This window comes from Varroa jacobsoni, unplaced genomic scaffold (genome assembly GCF_002532875.2).
Source record: "Varroa jacobsoni isolate VJ856 unplaced genomic scaffold, vjacob_1.0 contig00558, whole genome shotgun sequence".
In the NCBI taxonomy this organism is placed as follows: Eukaryota; Metazoa; Arthropoda; class Arachnida; order Mesostigmata; family Varroidae; genus Varroa; species Varroa jacobsoni.
The window spans coordinates 1-15,983 of NW_019214487.1; the positions used below are offsets into that span (position 1 = coordinate 1).

Here is a 15,983-nt window from a genome sequence, read left to right on the forward strand (position 1 = left end):
ACTATATATATTTTTTCTCAAAGTATACTCATATATCGAATATACTTATAAGAATTATAATGCAGCGGTTGCTTACTGTAATCTAGTGTCTGCTCCTCCTTTATATAATATTGTATACAATAAGCAGCTGTTATGGAAACGGTATTTGCTGGATTTTCGCAACGTGCCCAAGTGCTGAAGCTATAACATACGCTCGCTGAAAGGCCCCTACGGATGAAAACATGGAATCTAAATCTATTCCGAATAGCATATATTCTTTACTTGAATATCTCTTTAATCGAAAACCATGCCTAAATCGACAGGTGTGTGTAATTTTGGCTTCTAAAGTATACAGCTTAGCTTAAAGTTAGGATTTAAGTTAAGCAGTATTAGCAAGGGGAGCACCTAATACGCACCAAGGAAAGCTAGGAACACAACCGAAAACGAAAGGTTAAACATTTTTAGAAGCATTTCTTGACACTGCAACGAAATTTCAGATTAAAGTCCATGCAGCTAGCCGTGGAGAATTCTGCATCCACATGTTGTTTGCAGACGGACGTCTTTGAGAAGGAACGCGGAAACACCGGAGCTTCCATAATCTTGACCTGGTAGTTGTTGACAGTGTGCGGTTCTTTTATATTTCCCTACCGGCATAAACCAGGACTCCCTAATCTCGTAGCGTAAAATAGTACCTAAAGGCTAAAAACCTTACAAAAATATAGACTGGTTCAAAAGGTTAAACAAGTAATAAATTTATTCAATCTCAGTTAAGCATGTTACAAGTACAAGGTAACATTTTTTTCTCGTAGCATCATTGTTTACCCCCTATTTCTTAAGGCTCTGCTCGAACATTATTATTATTATTTAGAACAAGGTTATTCCAATTAGTTGCCATCTAGTCTAATTAGTAAATTTAGTATAAATCACATATGTGCACATTTGCTGTAGGTAGGACAATCAGAAACTAACTAATCAGAAACTAAGGGGTTAACAGACTGTGCAAGAATTGTTTTTGCCTTGAACTGACGGCCATGGACGAAAATAGCGAGTCATGGCTAACATTGGGTAGTACAAACCTAGAAAACAAAATGGGCGAAATATAAAGATGTTTATAAAGGCTGTAAACACTCTGGGTACTATTCGGGTGCAATCAAGAGATGATTAAAGTTTAATTCGGTTTCCAACTCGCTCAAAAGAAAAGTTAAAGTATTTTAGAGTTGTTACCCAGTTGTTTCGATGTCTGCCAGCTCCTCTCGAAGGCCTGTTGTTCAATCGTTATGCATGTGTGTTTTGATGAAGCCGCTGAGATCTAAGGAAGATGTATGGCACCATGTCGATATTCTAGGGATAGAATATAGCCAAAAATCGTTCTGTGCCCTCGCATAGCAAAATGGGCAAAAGTAAAATTTCTTCGTCATGTTAATTGGTTATATGAGCTTGAAGATGTCCTATGTGTCTGTAGCTGTAGAAATAGCAATAGGTGATTACTCCATAAATATGAGGGATCCAGCCAAAAAAAATTACGAATAAAAGTTGAAATACATATGGCTTCGGGCAGTTGGAAATGGTAGATTATGGTAGCCGTGATACTTTTCAAACATTGACTCGTTTTCCATATGAAGCAATTTTACTGAGAAAGCTAACCATGAAATTATTACGTTCCAATAGGGATAATCTAAATCAAATATACTTGCCAGTTGTCTATTTTACATAGTCGACTCGTTTTGACTTGAGGTGATCGGTTAATAGTATAATTCAAGCTAAAAACGCTTGAAAACGCGCAGGTTGTATTTTTAACATAAAAATCAAATTTCTGCGTCAATGTAAAACCTAAATATCGTTCTCCTAAGACGTTGCAGGAAGTTCAAAAGTGAGTGGTAGTATCTAATCAAAGTAACGTTTACATTTTGGGTAGGTACTTGGTTCCTGAAAATATTTTGAATCTTCGAAAATGAATTATGAAACTAAGTCAGTAATCGCTAAATATGATTCCTGCCGACTCTTTGTTGGGCAGGATTAGACTAGGAAAGCTGACAAATGGTTGGAATGGGAGCTACAAAAACCTAATGCTTACCAATTCCCATATATCAAACAGAAAGTATATCTGACCAACTGCACCAGAAGTTGCTTCAGAACTATCGAATTCATTGCTGAGCTTCTCGCTCATGGCTTCGTGGTGATGTCTAGATAGCACGTTTTTGTGGGGCGAGGCGAACACCGTGTGCCCTCTCCAGATAGCGGTGCTATAAGGGAGTAACATTGACCGAACTGTGTCAGTCGCTGGTTGACTCCTGGTGCGTCCAAAATGCAGGCCACTATTTTAGTGTGTTGCTACGTTGTCTGCATCGGCTGCACAGTCGGTGCTCTAGTCGGAGAATCACAAAAAACACAAGACGTGAGTGTTTACGAAACTGAGTTCAATCTTCCTCCTTCGTCGTTATTTAAGTAATGAGAAGAAAAGGAAATCGCTTTATTTAAATTGTGTTACGAACCATATCTCCGTTACGAAATTATATTCATTTTAATGTACCTTTTGCCGCAGTGTAACGGCTGTCGAAAGGTACAGCTCCGTTCCGTGATGTAGAATCTGCGATGCAGTAATTAGTTGTAGTAGGTTGCTGTTGCATGAAAACAGGAGAAGAGAAAAACAGCAAAGACCATTGAAGTGCGAATATCTGCGCACACTCTTGAAAGCCGATCTATTTTTGTGCAAAATATGTATATGTATTCATGAATGAGCCATGGAAGTGGTTGACTTCAGACTGGTAAGCAGCCCATCCGGTTAAACGGCTCAAGCATGCGAATTCTGAAATTTGACTAGCTTTTTTTGTACTATTAATTGCAAAAGAAAGCCAACCGTGACAGCCGTTGTGTAACCCGAGAAAATGCTGCAAGTTTATACAGTGGTTTCACGTCATACTCGTGCTTCCCTGGTCTTTTCCATCGTTAGCTCTTATCGTCGATCGCCTTACTTGCCCGCGTGTACACGTGTCCCTAAATCCACAGCTGTACTCTTTTTTACTTGCCGGTTCGCTTTTGTTTATATCAACTAAAGATGTTACTAGGTACAAGAACGTATTCAAATAAACTGTTCGTATTCTCATACTATAAATTGCTTGAAGTCCGTTTTGATGCGACATGAGATAATGTATAAGACAAAAAGTATATATTTAGTACAAAATTCAGTCGCAACTAATGATACAGCAAAGAAAGTAACAAAAGTATGTTCGTTGCACACAAGCCGCTGAAAAGTCACCAGAAGCTTTACTTTTGTTCCAAGCGTTGTTGGCCGCTGTGGACCCGTTTCGGTCAATCCGCTTCGACATTTTGAGACCCTCACGTTTCATTTGAAATTTTTATGTTGGAAAATTTTATAGAAATCGAGGTGACGTATATAGGCATTTAATGGTATAGTTATAATGCAAGCGATGCGCAGAGCATTTTCTTTGTAGTTATCGAATAACAATGGGGATGGGCGTGGCCACATGGCCATGAAAATAAAGGAGACAAGCGTATTTCGAAACATATATTGGATGTGTTTACGGATTGTCTTCTTCGGGTAGTGCCGATCGTAGAACATTAGTCAGTCACTGTGTAGACCTCTGTCTTGTCCGATGTGTATAGCAAAACTGCACATGCTTAGTACGCCTGCAACGTTGGGCTAGCAGAATCACTGAAAAGCTTACTATTTTGTATTACTACCTGTCTTCAATAATATATATGATATTCTATGTCTGTCTCGGGATATTTATATATATTTGCGGCCAGGAAGCTTTTAGAAGGCAAGTGAATGAAAAATACATCTGGCAAACTGCCGGTTGGATAGTTGACAAGACTCTGATGAAGATGAGAATGATGATCTTCGATCTTTCTTTGAATTGAAATATATCACGCTAACTTAAGATATGCAAAGAATACTGTCAAACGAGCTAAGCGGGGCCCGGCGTGACTAGCTGAAATCGCTGGCGTGGGGTTTCATCAGTGGCATATTTTGTCACCCATCGCAGTATGTATAATCACTTTAGAAATACGATACTATATATTTACATTTAGTAACAGGCATTTGTATAGCCAAATATCACGACTCTGCTGTTATTTGGTAACTTTTATGAGTTAACCCTAACACCATGCGATATAGAACAAAACCGATTCTCTTCTCATAATGTACTTTGTAGTTAGGTACGTTAGTTTATTTTGGGACACAGCAAGCAGTTTCGTTGCGCATTTCAGTCAACAACTTCGGCAACAATCTCGGCAACAGCAGCTAGCAACCAATACAATTAACATCAGAATATGAAAATCTATTTAAATTAATTCTAAGAAGAAAAAGTTTGATCAAACGTAAGCGAACGGTAATTCTGCAACGCAGCTATAATCAACTCTGAAATATCTGTGACAAAACAAAGTGTTTTAATAGGTATATTTCTGAACCATTATTCTGAACGAGAGCTATAGTGTGAGCTGGAATTGAGGTTTAGAAATGGGTTTAGATCCTTTATAAATCGCAGTTCGACTTCGGACATCACAACGTTCATCCATGAGGAAAATGCTTTAATAGATTTGTCATGTTTTTTAATCGTTTTATATATATGGCTCCGTGTCTCGACATATATACAGCTGAAGGTAGACGTATCACTATTAAACAGTAATATAAATTTCCTTAAATGCAGTTTAATTTATTTGTCGCGTATTTTCGAAAATTCCCATTTTTTAAAGGCACATGCAGAATCCAGTACCCCAGAATGATCGACAATTACTTAATCTTTGAGGCATCTCTGGGCTATTCAGATTCGCAGAATGCGAAGATTCGCAATTCTGACAACAGAAGCTCCAACGTATTATTAACAGTCTTTGGCTTTGTAGTTATTAATACGCATTTGTTTGTGACGACCAAAACATACCAAGAAAATGATTTCGCATAATTTTCTTTGTGTATGGTATTTCTTATGTAATATTGAGTAATATTTTTCTATAGCGATATTACAATGCTTTTGGAAATGAAACCACTTTGTAGTACAGGAAAATTGCTATTTCATCTTCCAGTGGAGTCTAAGTCATTAGCCACTATAGCAGTGGGGAGTAGAATTGGCCAAGTCTCACGGCAGCGGAATAAATGTTTTATTATAACCTTCTTCGTTATTCATACCTTGAACATCTATACTATTTATCCATATTACGTAGTGCAACTCGTAGGACCGGTAAAGTCAAACTTAAGGTTTCGTTATTTGATTTTTCCACAATAACGTTTTTTGTTTACTTTTTTTAAGGAAATAATTTAACCAAATAGACACGATTCTGTATCTAAGGGACACTGATCCGTCACCGTTAGTCTAAGAGCAGTAACAAATACCAAGAACGTAACAATGCATATTAAATCTCGCAGTGCGAAAAACTAACAGCTCACAAAACCTCGCCTAAAGCAAATGGATCACTCACAACACATCCGTACTTGCGTGGCGTTACAGCAACGGGAAATCACTATCGCAAAGTTTAAAAACTTTGATTTACAAAACACTGCTTACATTCGTTGTCCCTTTTACGTCATTAATTTTTGCCAAAGATCGAAAGTTATAATGTTTTGAGCTGAGTCGAAGATTCGCATGGCAATTTTGCTTTAAAACATTGGAAGCCTATGTATGCTGATGCAGTTCGGATTTAAGAATAGAAGTACTCTAAAGTGATACTCGCATGACTATAAAGACTATTTGGCGATTCTAGGTAGCCGTGTTGCTTTCCGCCAGGAACGGTTGAGAATGGATATCAGAAAGACGGATTAAGGTGTCCTGAAGTAGTTTCTTTAACTGCTTAGGTTAGTCACGTGTGGCGATTATTAATCATGCCTATGATACTCTTGTAAAAAGTACATTTAAAAGCGATTGACTGCTATTTATACAGTTGCTCAGAACCGATTTAAATATATATGTCGATGAAACTAAACGTGCACCCATCGATATATGAATACGGAAATTCTGTTTCGAGCGTTCAATTAATCGGTCGCGCTCAAACGTGGAGTCGAACGTTTATGTTTAGAAACATCAGTTAGTTATTCATTCTGTTGTTAGATGCAGCATCAGAAAGCACATCAAAAAGGCCGTACCACCGTATGACGCCATGTCTTTGGAGTAGGCTCCAAACTTCATGAACAGGTAGATGGAGTTAGTTGTTATACACTTATACCGAAAACTTATGTCACCTTAAAAATACCTGGTATTAGCCTTGACTATTTGATCAGCATCTGCATTAGAATGGATTATTTCCAGTAGGTGTTTTGTATTGAACTTTGCGCCTTTTCAGTCGACGGGAAGATTTATTATAAGGACATCTTTCAGACGATGTTACGGTATGCCACGTGTAAGTTCATCTAGATACTTAAAAACTAAAGTACCCCAATGTTAAAAATTTCTTCGTATCTAGATAATCAAATTAGTATTAATGCCAAAAAAAAATCAAAAGAATGTGTTGTATACAGAATATGTGCTGACTTCGATGGCTTAACCAAATCTCATTACATACACGCGCATATAAGCGAATTTCAGACAAATCCTTGATAGCCGATAATAGCGCATCCAGCGGAGGTGCACATAGTTTCTTGTTTATAGATATCTACTATATATGAATCTTTTGCGTTTTGCTAATTAGATGTAAGTACTTCATGTGTAAATGATGGGCGTTATTTATATCTACTCCTATCGAATAGAAGCCTATTAAAGAAGTGTTCATTTTTAACATGTTATAGTGCCTAACATACAACCAGCAGATTTCGCTATAAAAAAAATTCCCACAAAAGTTATATTGAGCAATTTCAGTTTCCATTAAGCATTAACTGAGTAACGTATATGGCTTAAATAATGCGCTGCTTAAACGTCATGTATAAATTACATCATGCACAATTAATTTTCTGCTTAAGCATAATGAACACTAACAGCATAAAATATACTATTTCGGAATATCAGGAATGCGACGGCAAAATAACTTTGAACGATGAAACGATCTCAACACAACAATTGGAGGCTCGTAAGTGGCTGAACTTGTACGAGACGGAGTATCTCCCGCTCTGCTTAGAAGCGACAGAAGCAGCCTGGGAACAAGCAAGCAACATTACTGACTACAACTCCATGAAAAATGTAGGTTCTGCCTTGTTCTGTTTATCGAGATAACTATAACTGAGCTTTTGTTCGACATGTTCCACGTCAAATGATTTACTTCAGGAATTATGCTAATACTTTTGACGAATGCATTTTTGGTGCCCCAGTACAGAGACGTAAACACCGCTTTTACCCTTTAGACTATGCGTATGTTGAAATAGCCTTGTAGCTTAGCTTTTTACACGTTAAAGTATTTTAATTTAATAGTTTTATAATAAAATTGTTAGATGGTACTTTAAAGATTATAAGTTTAGACGCACTTGTCGTGATATCGCTGCGTACTTACCATAAAGCAGTCCTTTTAGTTATATAGACGTATATTTTTTTATTGCGTGTATATCTTCACTTATAGGCCGAGGCATCACAAAAAATGGTTAAGTTTACCGGCAACAAGGGTCGCGAAGCCCAAAAATTTGCATGGAAGCAGTTTAAAGATCCGGAGTTGAAACGTATTTTCAAATCACTTAGTAATTTGGGCGTCGCCGCATTACCGCAAGAAAAAACTGCAGAGATGATAAGACTGAGGCAGGAGATGGAATCAAATCACGCGAAAACAAAGGTTTGCCCTTATCGAAAGCCAAATGAGCCGCCCGCTAGCCCAGAAGAATGTACTTTAGGGCTTGAGCCCGAAATAAAAGAAATCCTTGAGCAATCACAAGACTATGATGAGCTTCTTCATGTATGGTCACAGTTCCGTGACAAAGCAGGTAAACCTGTCAAGAACAAATGGTTGAAGGTTGCAAGCATACTAAACGAAGGTTCACGGGCCAACGGCAGGAAGGTACTGCTTTAACACTTCACTTATTAAAACTATAATAGACGTCCAGATTACTTTACACTTTTTTCAACATACTCATTGGAAAATAGGAGGCCTTTCTTGGCATTTGTCAAGTTAATTAAGTAATTTAATTATCTAGAAATTTGAAAAATACCCTCAAAGATTTCTTGGTGATAACCTTAAGCCTAAAAAGATCTGCCAGAGTGACAAGCGTTAGCTGCTATGCGATATTCTAGAACTTCTGAACTGTTCTATAAAACTCATTCAACTTATTTTTGTGACTCAGGACTACACCGAGGATTTACTTGAGACGTATTACGAACAGTCGCCCAATTTTGAAAAAGACCTCGAGGATCTGTGGATTACGTTGAAACCGCTGTATCAACAACTGCATGCTTATGTTAGAAGTAAATTAATTATCATGTACCCTGGAAAAATTAAGGAAGATGGGCCTATTCCTGCTCATCTTGTCGGTAAGTTGACAATAACCCTCGGCTAAGTGTTAAAGATAAGTTATTAAGGCCCCGCTCCGCAAAATTTGTTGTTTTAACTGCGAAGTTAAAAATAGTCCTTATATATTTATATATGAGTCCGTGCTTCAAAAAACTAGATTAGCACACAGTTCCATTTCAAGGATACGCGAGAGACATTTAGCAGTACTTTCTGTTATCGGAAACGCTTTAAATAATTTTCTGTGGAAGGCAATTAGCGAAAAAGCCCTTTATATCTGGTTTGAATAATGTCTAGTTATTTACATGATAGAAAAGTCACGAATAAAAAGACCTGCATGGATTCGAAGACAGATGTCGCAAAAAGTCTACTTTCGGGCCGTGAAACAGAGCGTACGACAGTGGCCTTCGTCTCCAAAATACTTCCAGGAGATTGAAGATGCTGACGTACAGAGGCGATTTATCTACCACCGTCCAAGCCTGTTCTGCCTTGGAAATCGAACTTCAAAGAAACAAGATTGCGCATGCCGTTTCGTCATGCGTGCATACCAACTGGATATACTATCGAACAGAAAACAGGTCTGAAAGATACCCCAGAGAAAAGTGAAGGGATTCTACCTGCTGGAAAAAAAAACAAATTTTCGTCTAAACGGTAAACAGGTTCGATTTGAAAAATAGTGCAGGATACTTAAAAGTATATTGGGACAAATACTAAATGGTAGATTACATATGTGAAGAGCTTCAGCTAAAGCAGTAAAAAAAGCGGCTTTGAAAGGAAAGACATTCCTAAACATCCCCGGAACAACAGACGCGAGCTCCTAATGCCGGTTACGAAATTTATTGTTTCATTTGGGATCTTGGTGTGGATAAAGAAGGCATCAAGCACGAGATAGAGCAGGGAACTATGTGCCTCATAAAAGTTAAAGAATGACTGCCCTCCACACCACACAAGTCTGTCGTACAATTAGCACCTATATAGTACTGGTACTTGCTGAGACCCCACTCTGAGATCTAAAAATCAAAAAAGGAAAACGCATGTAAGACAAGCGGCACCTTTTTTGTGGCCTCCGGCCAAACGACGACCCAACCCGTACCTTGCTGATTTGTCCGGTATTTGAGGAAACCAGGAACGCAACAAGAAGGTGAAGCAAAAATTTTAGGTTGCAACGCGAGAAGCCGAATTCTACCAATGAGCCAATTGGAGGACAAATACCAATCTGTAGGCTTCATATGCAGCACCACGGATGACTGAAGAATTGAATCAGCAACTGGAATACAGGTGTGAAAGAGAAAGGACGCCTCGAACAGATAAGGAGAGTTCGATTTATCGTAGACGCTACAGCTACATATGGGACATAGTGCGTCAAAGTAGGTGTTGAATCCGGAGGATGACTCCGAAGTAATGAAGCCAATTTATCCTCTTTGGTTGGCCCGTAATTCTGCTCACAATGATCCGAACTTAAATAAGAGTTCTTGGTATAAATAAAACATTTTATTTTCAAATTTTAAGGGACGTTTGTCTCATTTTTTTGGTATGAATAAATGAAAAAATATTTACATATAGACACATAAGGAAGTGACTACTCAGAAGTTCTCTGAAATCAGACACGCCTTGTATATCATACTTTACATGTTCACTGAGGCGTCTTACAATTATTTTTATTGTAATTTTAATACTTATTGCGATCATAAACACCACTGATTTTATCACTTACACCAGTGTACCAATCCACTATGCTCATATTAACGGTCTTCTTGTCTCGCTCTTAACAATTTCATTCCACTCATCTTACTACAAGGAGTATTTTTTTCTTATTCCCCTTATTCCAATAATACGTTCTATCGTTTCTTCTTTCTTGTCGCCTGGCCTACTCATATTACTTCTATTTATGTTACATTTTGCTTCTACAATATTTGTATGCGGCAATCCAGCTTTACAGTCGGCGGAAAGACCAGATACCTTTGTGTTGAAATCCGTCACATATTTCTTTATTTGTACTAGCATTCCCATTATACACATATGTACTAAACTATATATGCGATAAAAAAGAAACGCAATTTAATAGCATTTTCATTTTCATTGATAGATGAATTTTGACTGCGTCTACATTTTAAAGACTCTCTAGAAGTAAATGAACTCTTACGTAGAAAATAAAGCCATGCTGCAGGTTGCAAACGCCTATAATGAAGTTCGACGGGTTGTAACAACTGGTGTAAACGAATACTATTTTATTACTTTTACAGGTCACATTCATGCGCAACACATCTCAATCAAAGGTTTGGAACCATTTAAGGGTCGACCCACAGTAGACGTAACCGACGCAATGGTAAGAAAAGGCATGAAACCGCGCGATTTGTTTAAATTGTCAGAAGAGTTTTTTAATTCGCTTGGCCTTAAACCTATGACAGACGAGTTCTGGAATCGTTCTCTTCTCGAAAAGCCCAGCGATGGCCGAGAACTGGTGTGCCATGCGAGTGCATGGGACGGTTGTGGTACAAACCTGGTTCGTATCAAGCAATGTACGCGAGTGAAAATGTCAGACCTAATAGTAGCACACCACGAGATGGGGCATATTGAGTATTATTTGCAATATCAAAAATTGCCATCATACTACCAATCAGGCGCGAATCCAGGCTTTCATGAGGCCGTAGGTGATACGTTGGCACTATCAGTGTCTACACCAAAACATTTGCAGGCTATAAACTTACTTGAAGAAAGCGAAATGACTGAAGAAGATACTCTTAACTACCTAATGAGCATTGCACTCGACAAGATAGCCATATTACCTTCGGCATATTTCTTCGATAATTGGAGATGGAACGTTTACCGAGGCAATTATGCACCGGAGAGATTAAATGACGAATGGTGGAAACTACAGTAAGTATAATATATCTAGTTAATTTTTCAAAGTTCTCATATTTATCCATACTAATATCCATAAGCTATTTACCATTAATTATTTTTTAGTAAAGCGCGCTTTCGTAATCTACAAAACATGTTATAGCTATTTTTATCACATGTTTCAAACTTTGGTTGTAACACCTCTCAATAATTCTCATAATGGTCGAAGAATCAAGTAACTAATCAGCTTGATTAATTTACCTCTATAGGCTCGAGTATGCCGGTTACTGCCCGGCAGTTCGTCGCAGCAAGGATGATTTTGATCCCGCTTCGAAATATCACATTTCCTCTGGAACGCCATATATTCGATACTTTGTAGCCAATATTCTGCAGTTTCAGTTCTACGAAGCACTGTGTGACGCAGCAGGCCATCGCGGATTGTTGCACGAATGCGATTTTTATCGGTCGAAAGAGGCAGGTAAGCTGATGGGAGATATGCTTGCGCTCGGTTCGTCCAAGCCTTGGCCTGAGGCACTCAAAGCGATCACGAACGGAAAAACAGGTAAAATGGACGCTCGGCCCATTCTACGGTATTTCCAACCACTATATGACTGGCTTATCAAATATAACATGGGCAAACCTGTAGGTTGGACATCGCCCGATCCCAATATCTGTCCGAAGCCATGACTGCCCTCTGGCTACGGAAAGACAATTTTCAAAACGCACTCATGTCTCAAGACACGTTTGTGTAAGGTTGCAGGCTTAATAATGCAGTACATTTATCCTCAAAAAGCAGCAGATGTTGTTTGAGTTGTAAAATTAAATACACAGAGGCGCCGGTCGTGTACATAATTCATAATTTAAGTGGTCAACTAATAAAATAGTCAGTGTATAAAGCTAATTGGAGCTACACGGCACACGCGTAGGCAAAGATAAATGCTAAAGTAAATAAATAGTATTTTGATGAAATATTCATTATATAGATCTTTTAGATTATATATTATAAGTACATTTGGTCTCGAAGAGCTCAATTTTTCCGCGAATTTTATGGATTCCCAACTAAGTTAGATGTTTTTAAAATCACTTCTGAGATCGTGCCAAAGCGCAAACAATGAAAATATCTAATTAGTTAAACCCAGTATGTGCAACCTGTTGTATAGTTTAAAATCAACAGCCTTGCATAGGTCAACAATCGATGGCCTTACAATACTGTCCTTTATTACCTGGAATAATATTACAGCGAGCAGCAGCTTTTAACTTGTTACATACTTTCTTAATTGCTAAAATGTTCCCTCTCAGATACGGTGGTCATACTTGGGAACTATATGACATCCTCCATATTATTATGGATGAAACATTGAAGCATTTATTGTACAACTATACGTACTTCATCAAAAGCGAACATTTTTATTTCGAATAAAAAAATGGTTCATTTGCTTGTGTATCTTAATTTTGATTTCATCATAAAATAATCATGTAAAGCATAATAAATAAAAATATTTTTGTCTTTTTGACTGAATTTCAAATCAATTCGGCATAGTTGTGGCTGAATCTCGGTTATGCAGAGACTAACCTCATTCTTTGAATTCCGTGTCATCATGGGTTCGTTGACATAAAATTTTAACTCGAAAAAATCTTGAAGAAAGAAGCGCAAAAACATAAATTGTACGATCCAAACAGTCAATTTCGTAGCCCAAACAAGATACTGCGCGACGAAGGAATGTCTCGATCTCTAAAGGCATTGTTTTAAGTGATGTGTGGCAAGCAGAACTATCCTCTTGAAACATATCTTTGAGATTCATATCAGGCACTCAAAGGACAAAAAACTAGAAAATCATGCCCCAATACCGCCTACCATTAATTGTTCATGTGTTTCCGGTAGCATGTTCGAAGAAAAACGGCTTAATAGCACTTCATAGCCAAAATTCAAACAGAGTGGCACGGTTAAGAGTAAATTTCCTTCAACGAAACACAGATGCGACAATTTTGCTTATTTACAAAGCCATTGACATGGAAGTGGGTTTTATCACTGAAGATTCTTCGGTTGGAAAAATCACTCATTTACTTGTTGTTATTTTTGTTCAGTTACTAGCACTTTCTTCGCTCTGTGTGGCCTGTATATTGAGGTTTTGAGTTATTTGTATTTTGGAAGTATGAAGATGTAAATTTGCTTCGAGAACACGCTGCATAGTTCTTCTTACATGTTGCATTTTTGAGCACGATATCAAATGGATGTTCCTGAACTCGCTCCTACAATCTTGCAAACAGCCATGATATTTTTTGCTAAACAAGCCAATAAATCGACCCAGCCTGTTCGAATCTTTCGATTATTCTTTTTGCATTTGAAATACTTTATCTACCAAAAATTAAACGTAACTTTTAGGTCGTAGCAGTTAAGCTTTCACTCATATGAAATAATGTTGAACAATAGGAATGTGCTGTTGTGCCATAATGGCTCGATCGTCGAAGTATAGCAGAAGAACGGTGCTGTATCAGAATTATCCACTCTTGTATATACATATGCATGCTTTTATGCCAAATGATTCGCCCCAAGTGGTCCTAAATATGATCTTATGTTATATTTATTACCCACCTCCTTCCTCCCACCAAGTTATTGTACCTTCAGTATAATTTCAGTACTAACGAACAAAAGAAACATGAGGTATTTTGAATATCTGAGAAATAGTAATACATAATTAATTTGCTTAGTTAGCTGTGAGGGTGATAAAATAACAGTCGAGCTACTATATTACGTAAGTACCTAACAAAGCTCTTTGGCGCATAATTGACGTCTATGAAAGAGTTTTTAAATTTAATACTATTCCGACATATTTGGAACGAATATTAGTAAATCGTTAGTGCTGTATTAATAGGAAATGCTTTCAATTACTAATTTTTTTAATAATCGACCTACAGAAATATTTGCAATTTGCAAAGATTTTCCGTTATTCGATGTAGAAATCGCCAGGTCGGCTTTGTCGAAACCGGCTAGCTGCAACTTCGAGCTGCTTCGAACATCCGTCGTCTGTACATGGCACCCACCTACGTATCAGTGGCATTAAACAGTTGCCCTCTTTATTATCGAGCTCGACGGTGGAAGATTTTGCCAGTTATATTCTTGCAGCTATAGAGCTCCCAGGGTGCTTCTCTCGGCAGCCAAACCATAACTGCTGTGTTTAACGCTCGCGTGGATAGATCTGACTGAAATTGCACATCAGCGCTCCCAAGCAGATTGCGGATTGTGGCGCGGGATTATCAAACAAAGCTTGATACAGATATTTGAGAGACACGCCGGTAGTGCGGCTATTGATGTATTAGAGACAAATGCTACACCAGATCAATTTAGTTTCCTTGAATGGAATAAGCTATACGAACATATATGAACGGACATTTTTATTGACACAAATCACGTGGTGCCAGTAGCATTGTCCCTGACTGTTAGTGATCAAGTCGTGCAGCATCGTCTGGGGATCAGAAAGCATCCTAAAGAGCACATGGAAGTAGTCTAAGCACCTCATGCCATTTAGATAAAGGACTACGTGCATTACCTCGTCAAAGTTCTACAGTCATTTGTCCGATTCGCTACGCCCAGCAAACATATACTTCGGTTCGACAATTTCTGTTGCCTTGCACGAAGAGTCTACAACGCTTTTAAAGCAAATAAAACCTGCGGCTTGCTTTGATAGATATTTACAAGTAAACCTAGTGGTGCTTTGTACACTCACACATACAAATATTTAAATAGATATATATGCACGTACACTTATTTCTCTTTGACTTACTCGGAGCATTCATTGCATTAATTATTACCATAGAAAAGCTTATTAAATAGCTTTTGCAGCACTGTTAACATCCTTTTAAATCTACTTATTACTAATTCCTAATTCATGCTGCCGGAGGAAACAGATGGTCACTTATTATTTATAGGTAACCAAAAATAAAACTGGTCGGGCATTAGGTGTGGGCTGATGAGGTCATGCTTCTCGATGATGCAGTTGTAGAACGCATAGCATTACCTTGCAGAAGATCGGTGTTTGGCTAGGATGCTTTTTGATAAGGTGACGACAAGGGTAGAAAAAATAGGGAACCTCAAGCGGAAAGAGGGTATCGATATTAAGTAGCCTTTGACAAGGTCTGTCATTAATGATGCAAGGGTCAGCTGTCTGTCTCGGCAGCAATAACAAACTCTACGAGATGTTTCCGTATCTTCCTATTGAAGTATTTAACGGTAATTGTTCGGAGGCCACTGCGATTATCAATCGGTGACTTGAGATCCTTAAGATGCTTAAGATTGTATTGTATCTGTATAAATTCAGAATTAGTCCGTTCAGCTAGGCTATTATTCCTTCCGTTCCATCCCGGAAGAGTTAATCCTTCTAACATAACCTTAGTCGCAAAAGCCGTGCGCTTCACGATATCATCGTATGTCTTCTAGAAACCATCATGGTTAAGTTTTAATACAGGATCTTTGAGAAGAATATGGGATATATCCGACGTCGTAGTCTTACGAAGCACTATTAACCAATTCAGTCAATTTGAAAATAGACAACGTGGAGTAGGCGAAATCAGTTGAGTAAGAGATTGCAGCGTTCAAAGGTAGAATCATAATACAACAAGATTACGGGCAGCTAAGTTAGCGGACGTGGGTGAGGATGGGAAGCGGGTCGTGCGCCGGGACCTTAAAGTTAAAAATTTAAAGCTAAAAAAGTTAAAAGTCTATGCCAATAGGTATCGTATTGGTGTACTAGTGATAAGAGGTTGAGGAGCCTGAAAATTTGCGTCACAAGAAC

General features: G+C 38.1%; 1 protein-coding gene across 1 annotated transcript; it reads left to right on the forward strand.

Moving 5' to 3' along the window:
- Positions 1-2,233: 2,233 nt before the first annotated feature.
- LOC111271363 (angiotensin-converting enzyme) lies at positions 2,234-13,512 on the forward strand. The gene is made up of 6 exons (XM_022852103.2): positions 2,234-2,374; positions 6,933-7,103; positions 7,477-7,905; positions 8,189-8,375; positions 10,596-11,229; positions 11,463-13,512. The coding sequence occupies exons 1-6, from the start codon at positions 2,285-2,287 to the stop codon at positions 11,878-11,880; spliced, it is 1,929 nt and encodes a 642-aa protein (XP_022707838.1). The 5' UTR covers positions 2,234-2,284; the 3' UTR covers positions 11,881-13,512.
- Positions 13,513-15,983: the final 2,471 nt, after the last annotated feature.

What these genes read in the sequence shown, in the direction of transcription:
- LOC111271363 (XM_022852103.2), top strand. Translation starts at nt 2,285, where the DNA reads ATGCAGGCCACTATTTTAGTGTGTTGCTACGTTGTCTGCATCGGCTGC. An exon ending in AATCACAAAAAACACAAGAC is followed by an intron (nt 2,375 to 6,932) that starts GTGAGTGTTTAC and finishes TCGGAATATCAG; the next exon opens with GAATGCGACGGCAAAATAAC. An exon ending in ACTACAACTCCATGAAAAAT is followed by an intron (nt 7,104 to 7,476) that starts GTAGGTTCTGCC and finishes CTTCACTTATAG; the next exon opens with GCCGAGGCATCACAAAAAAT.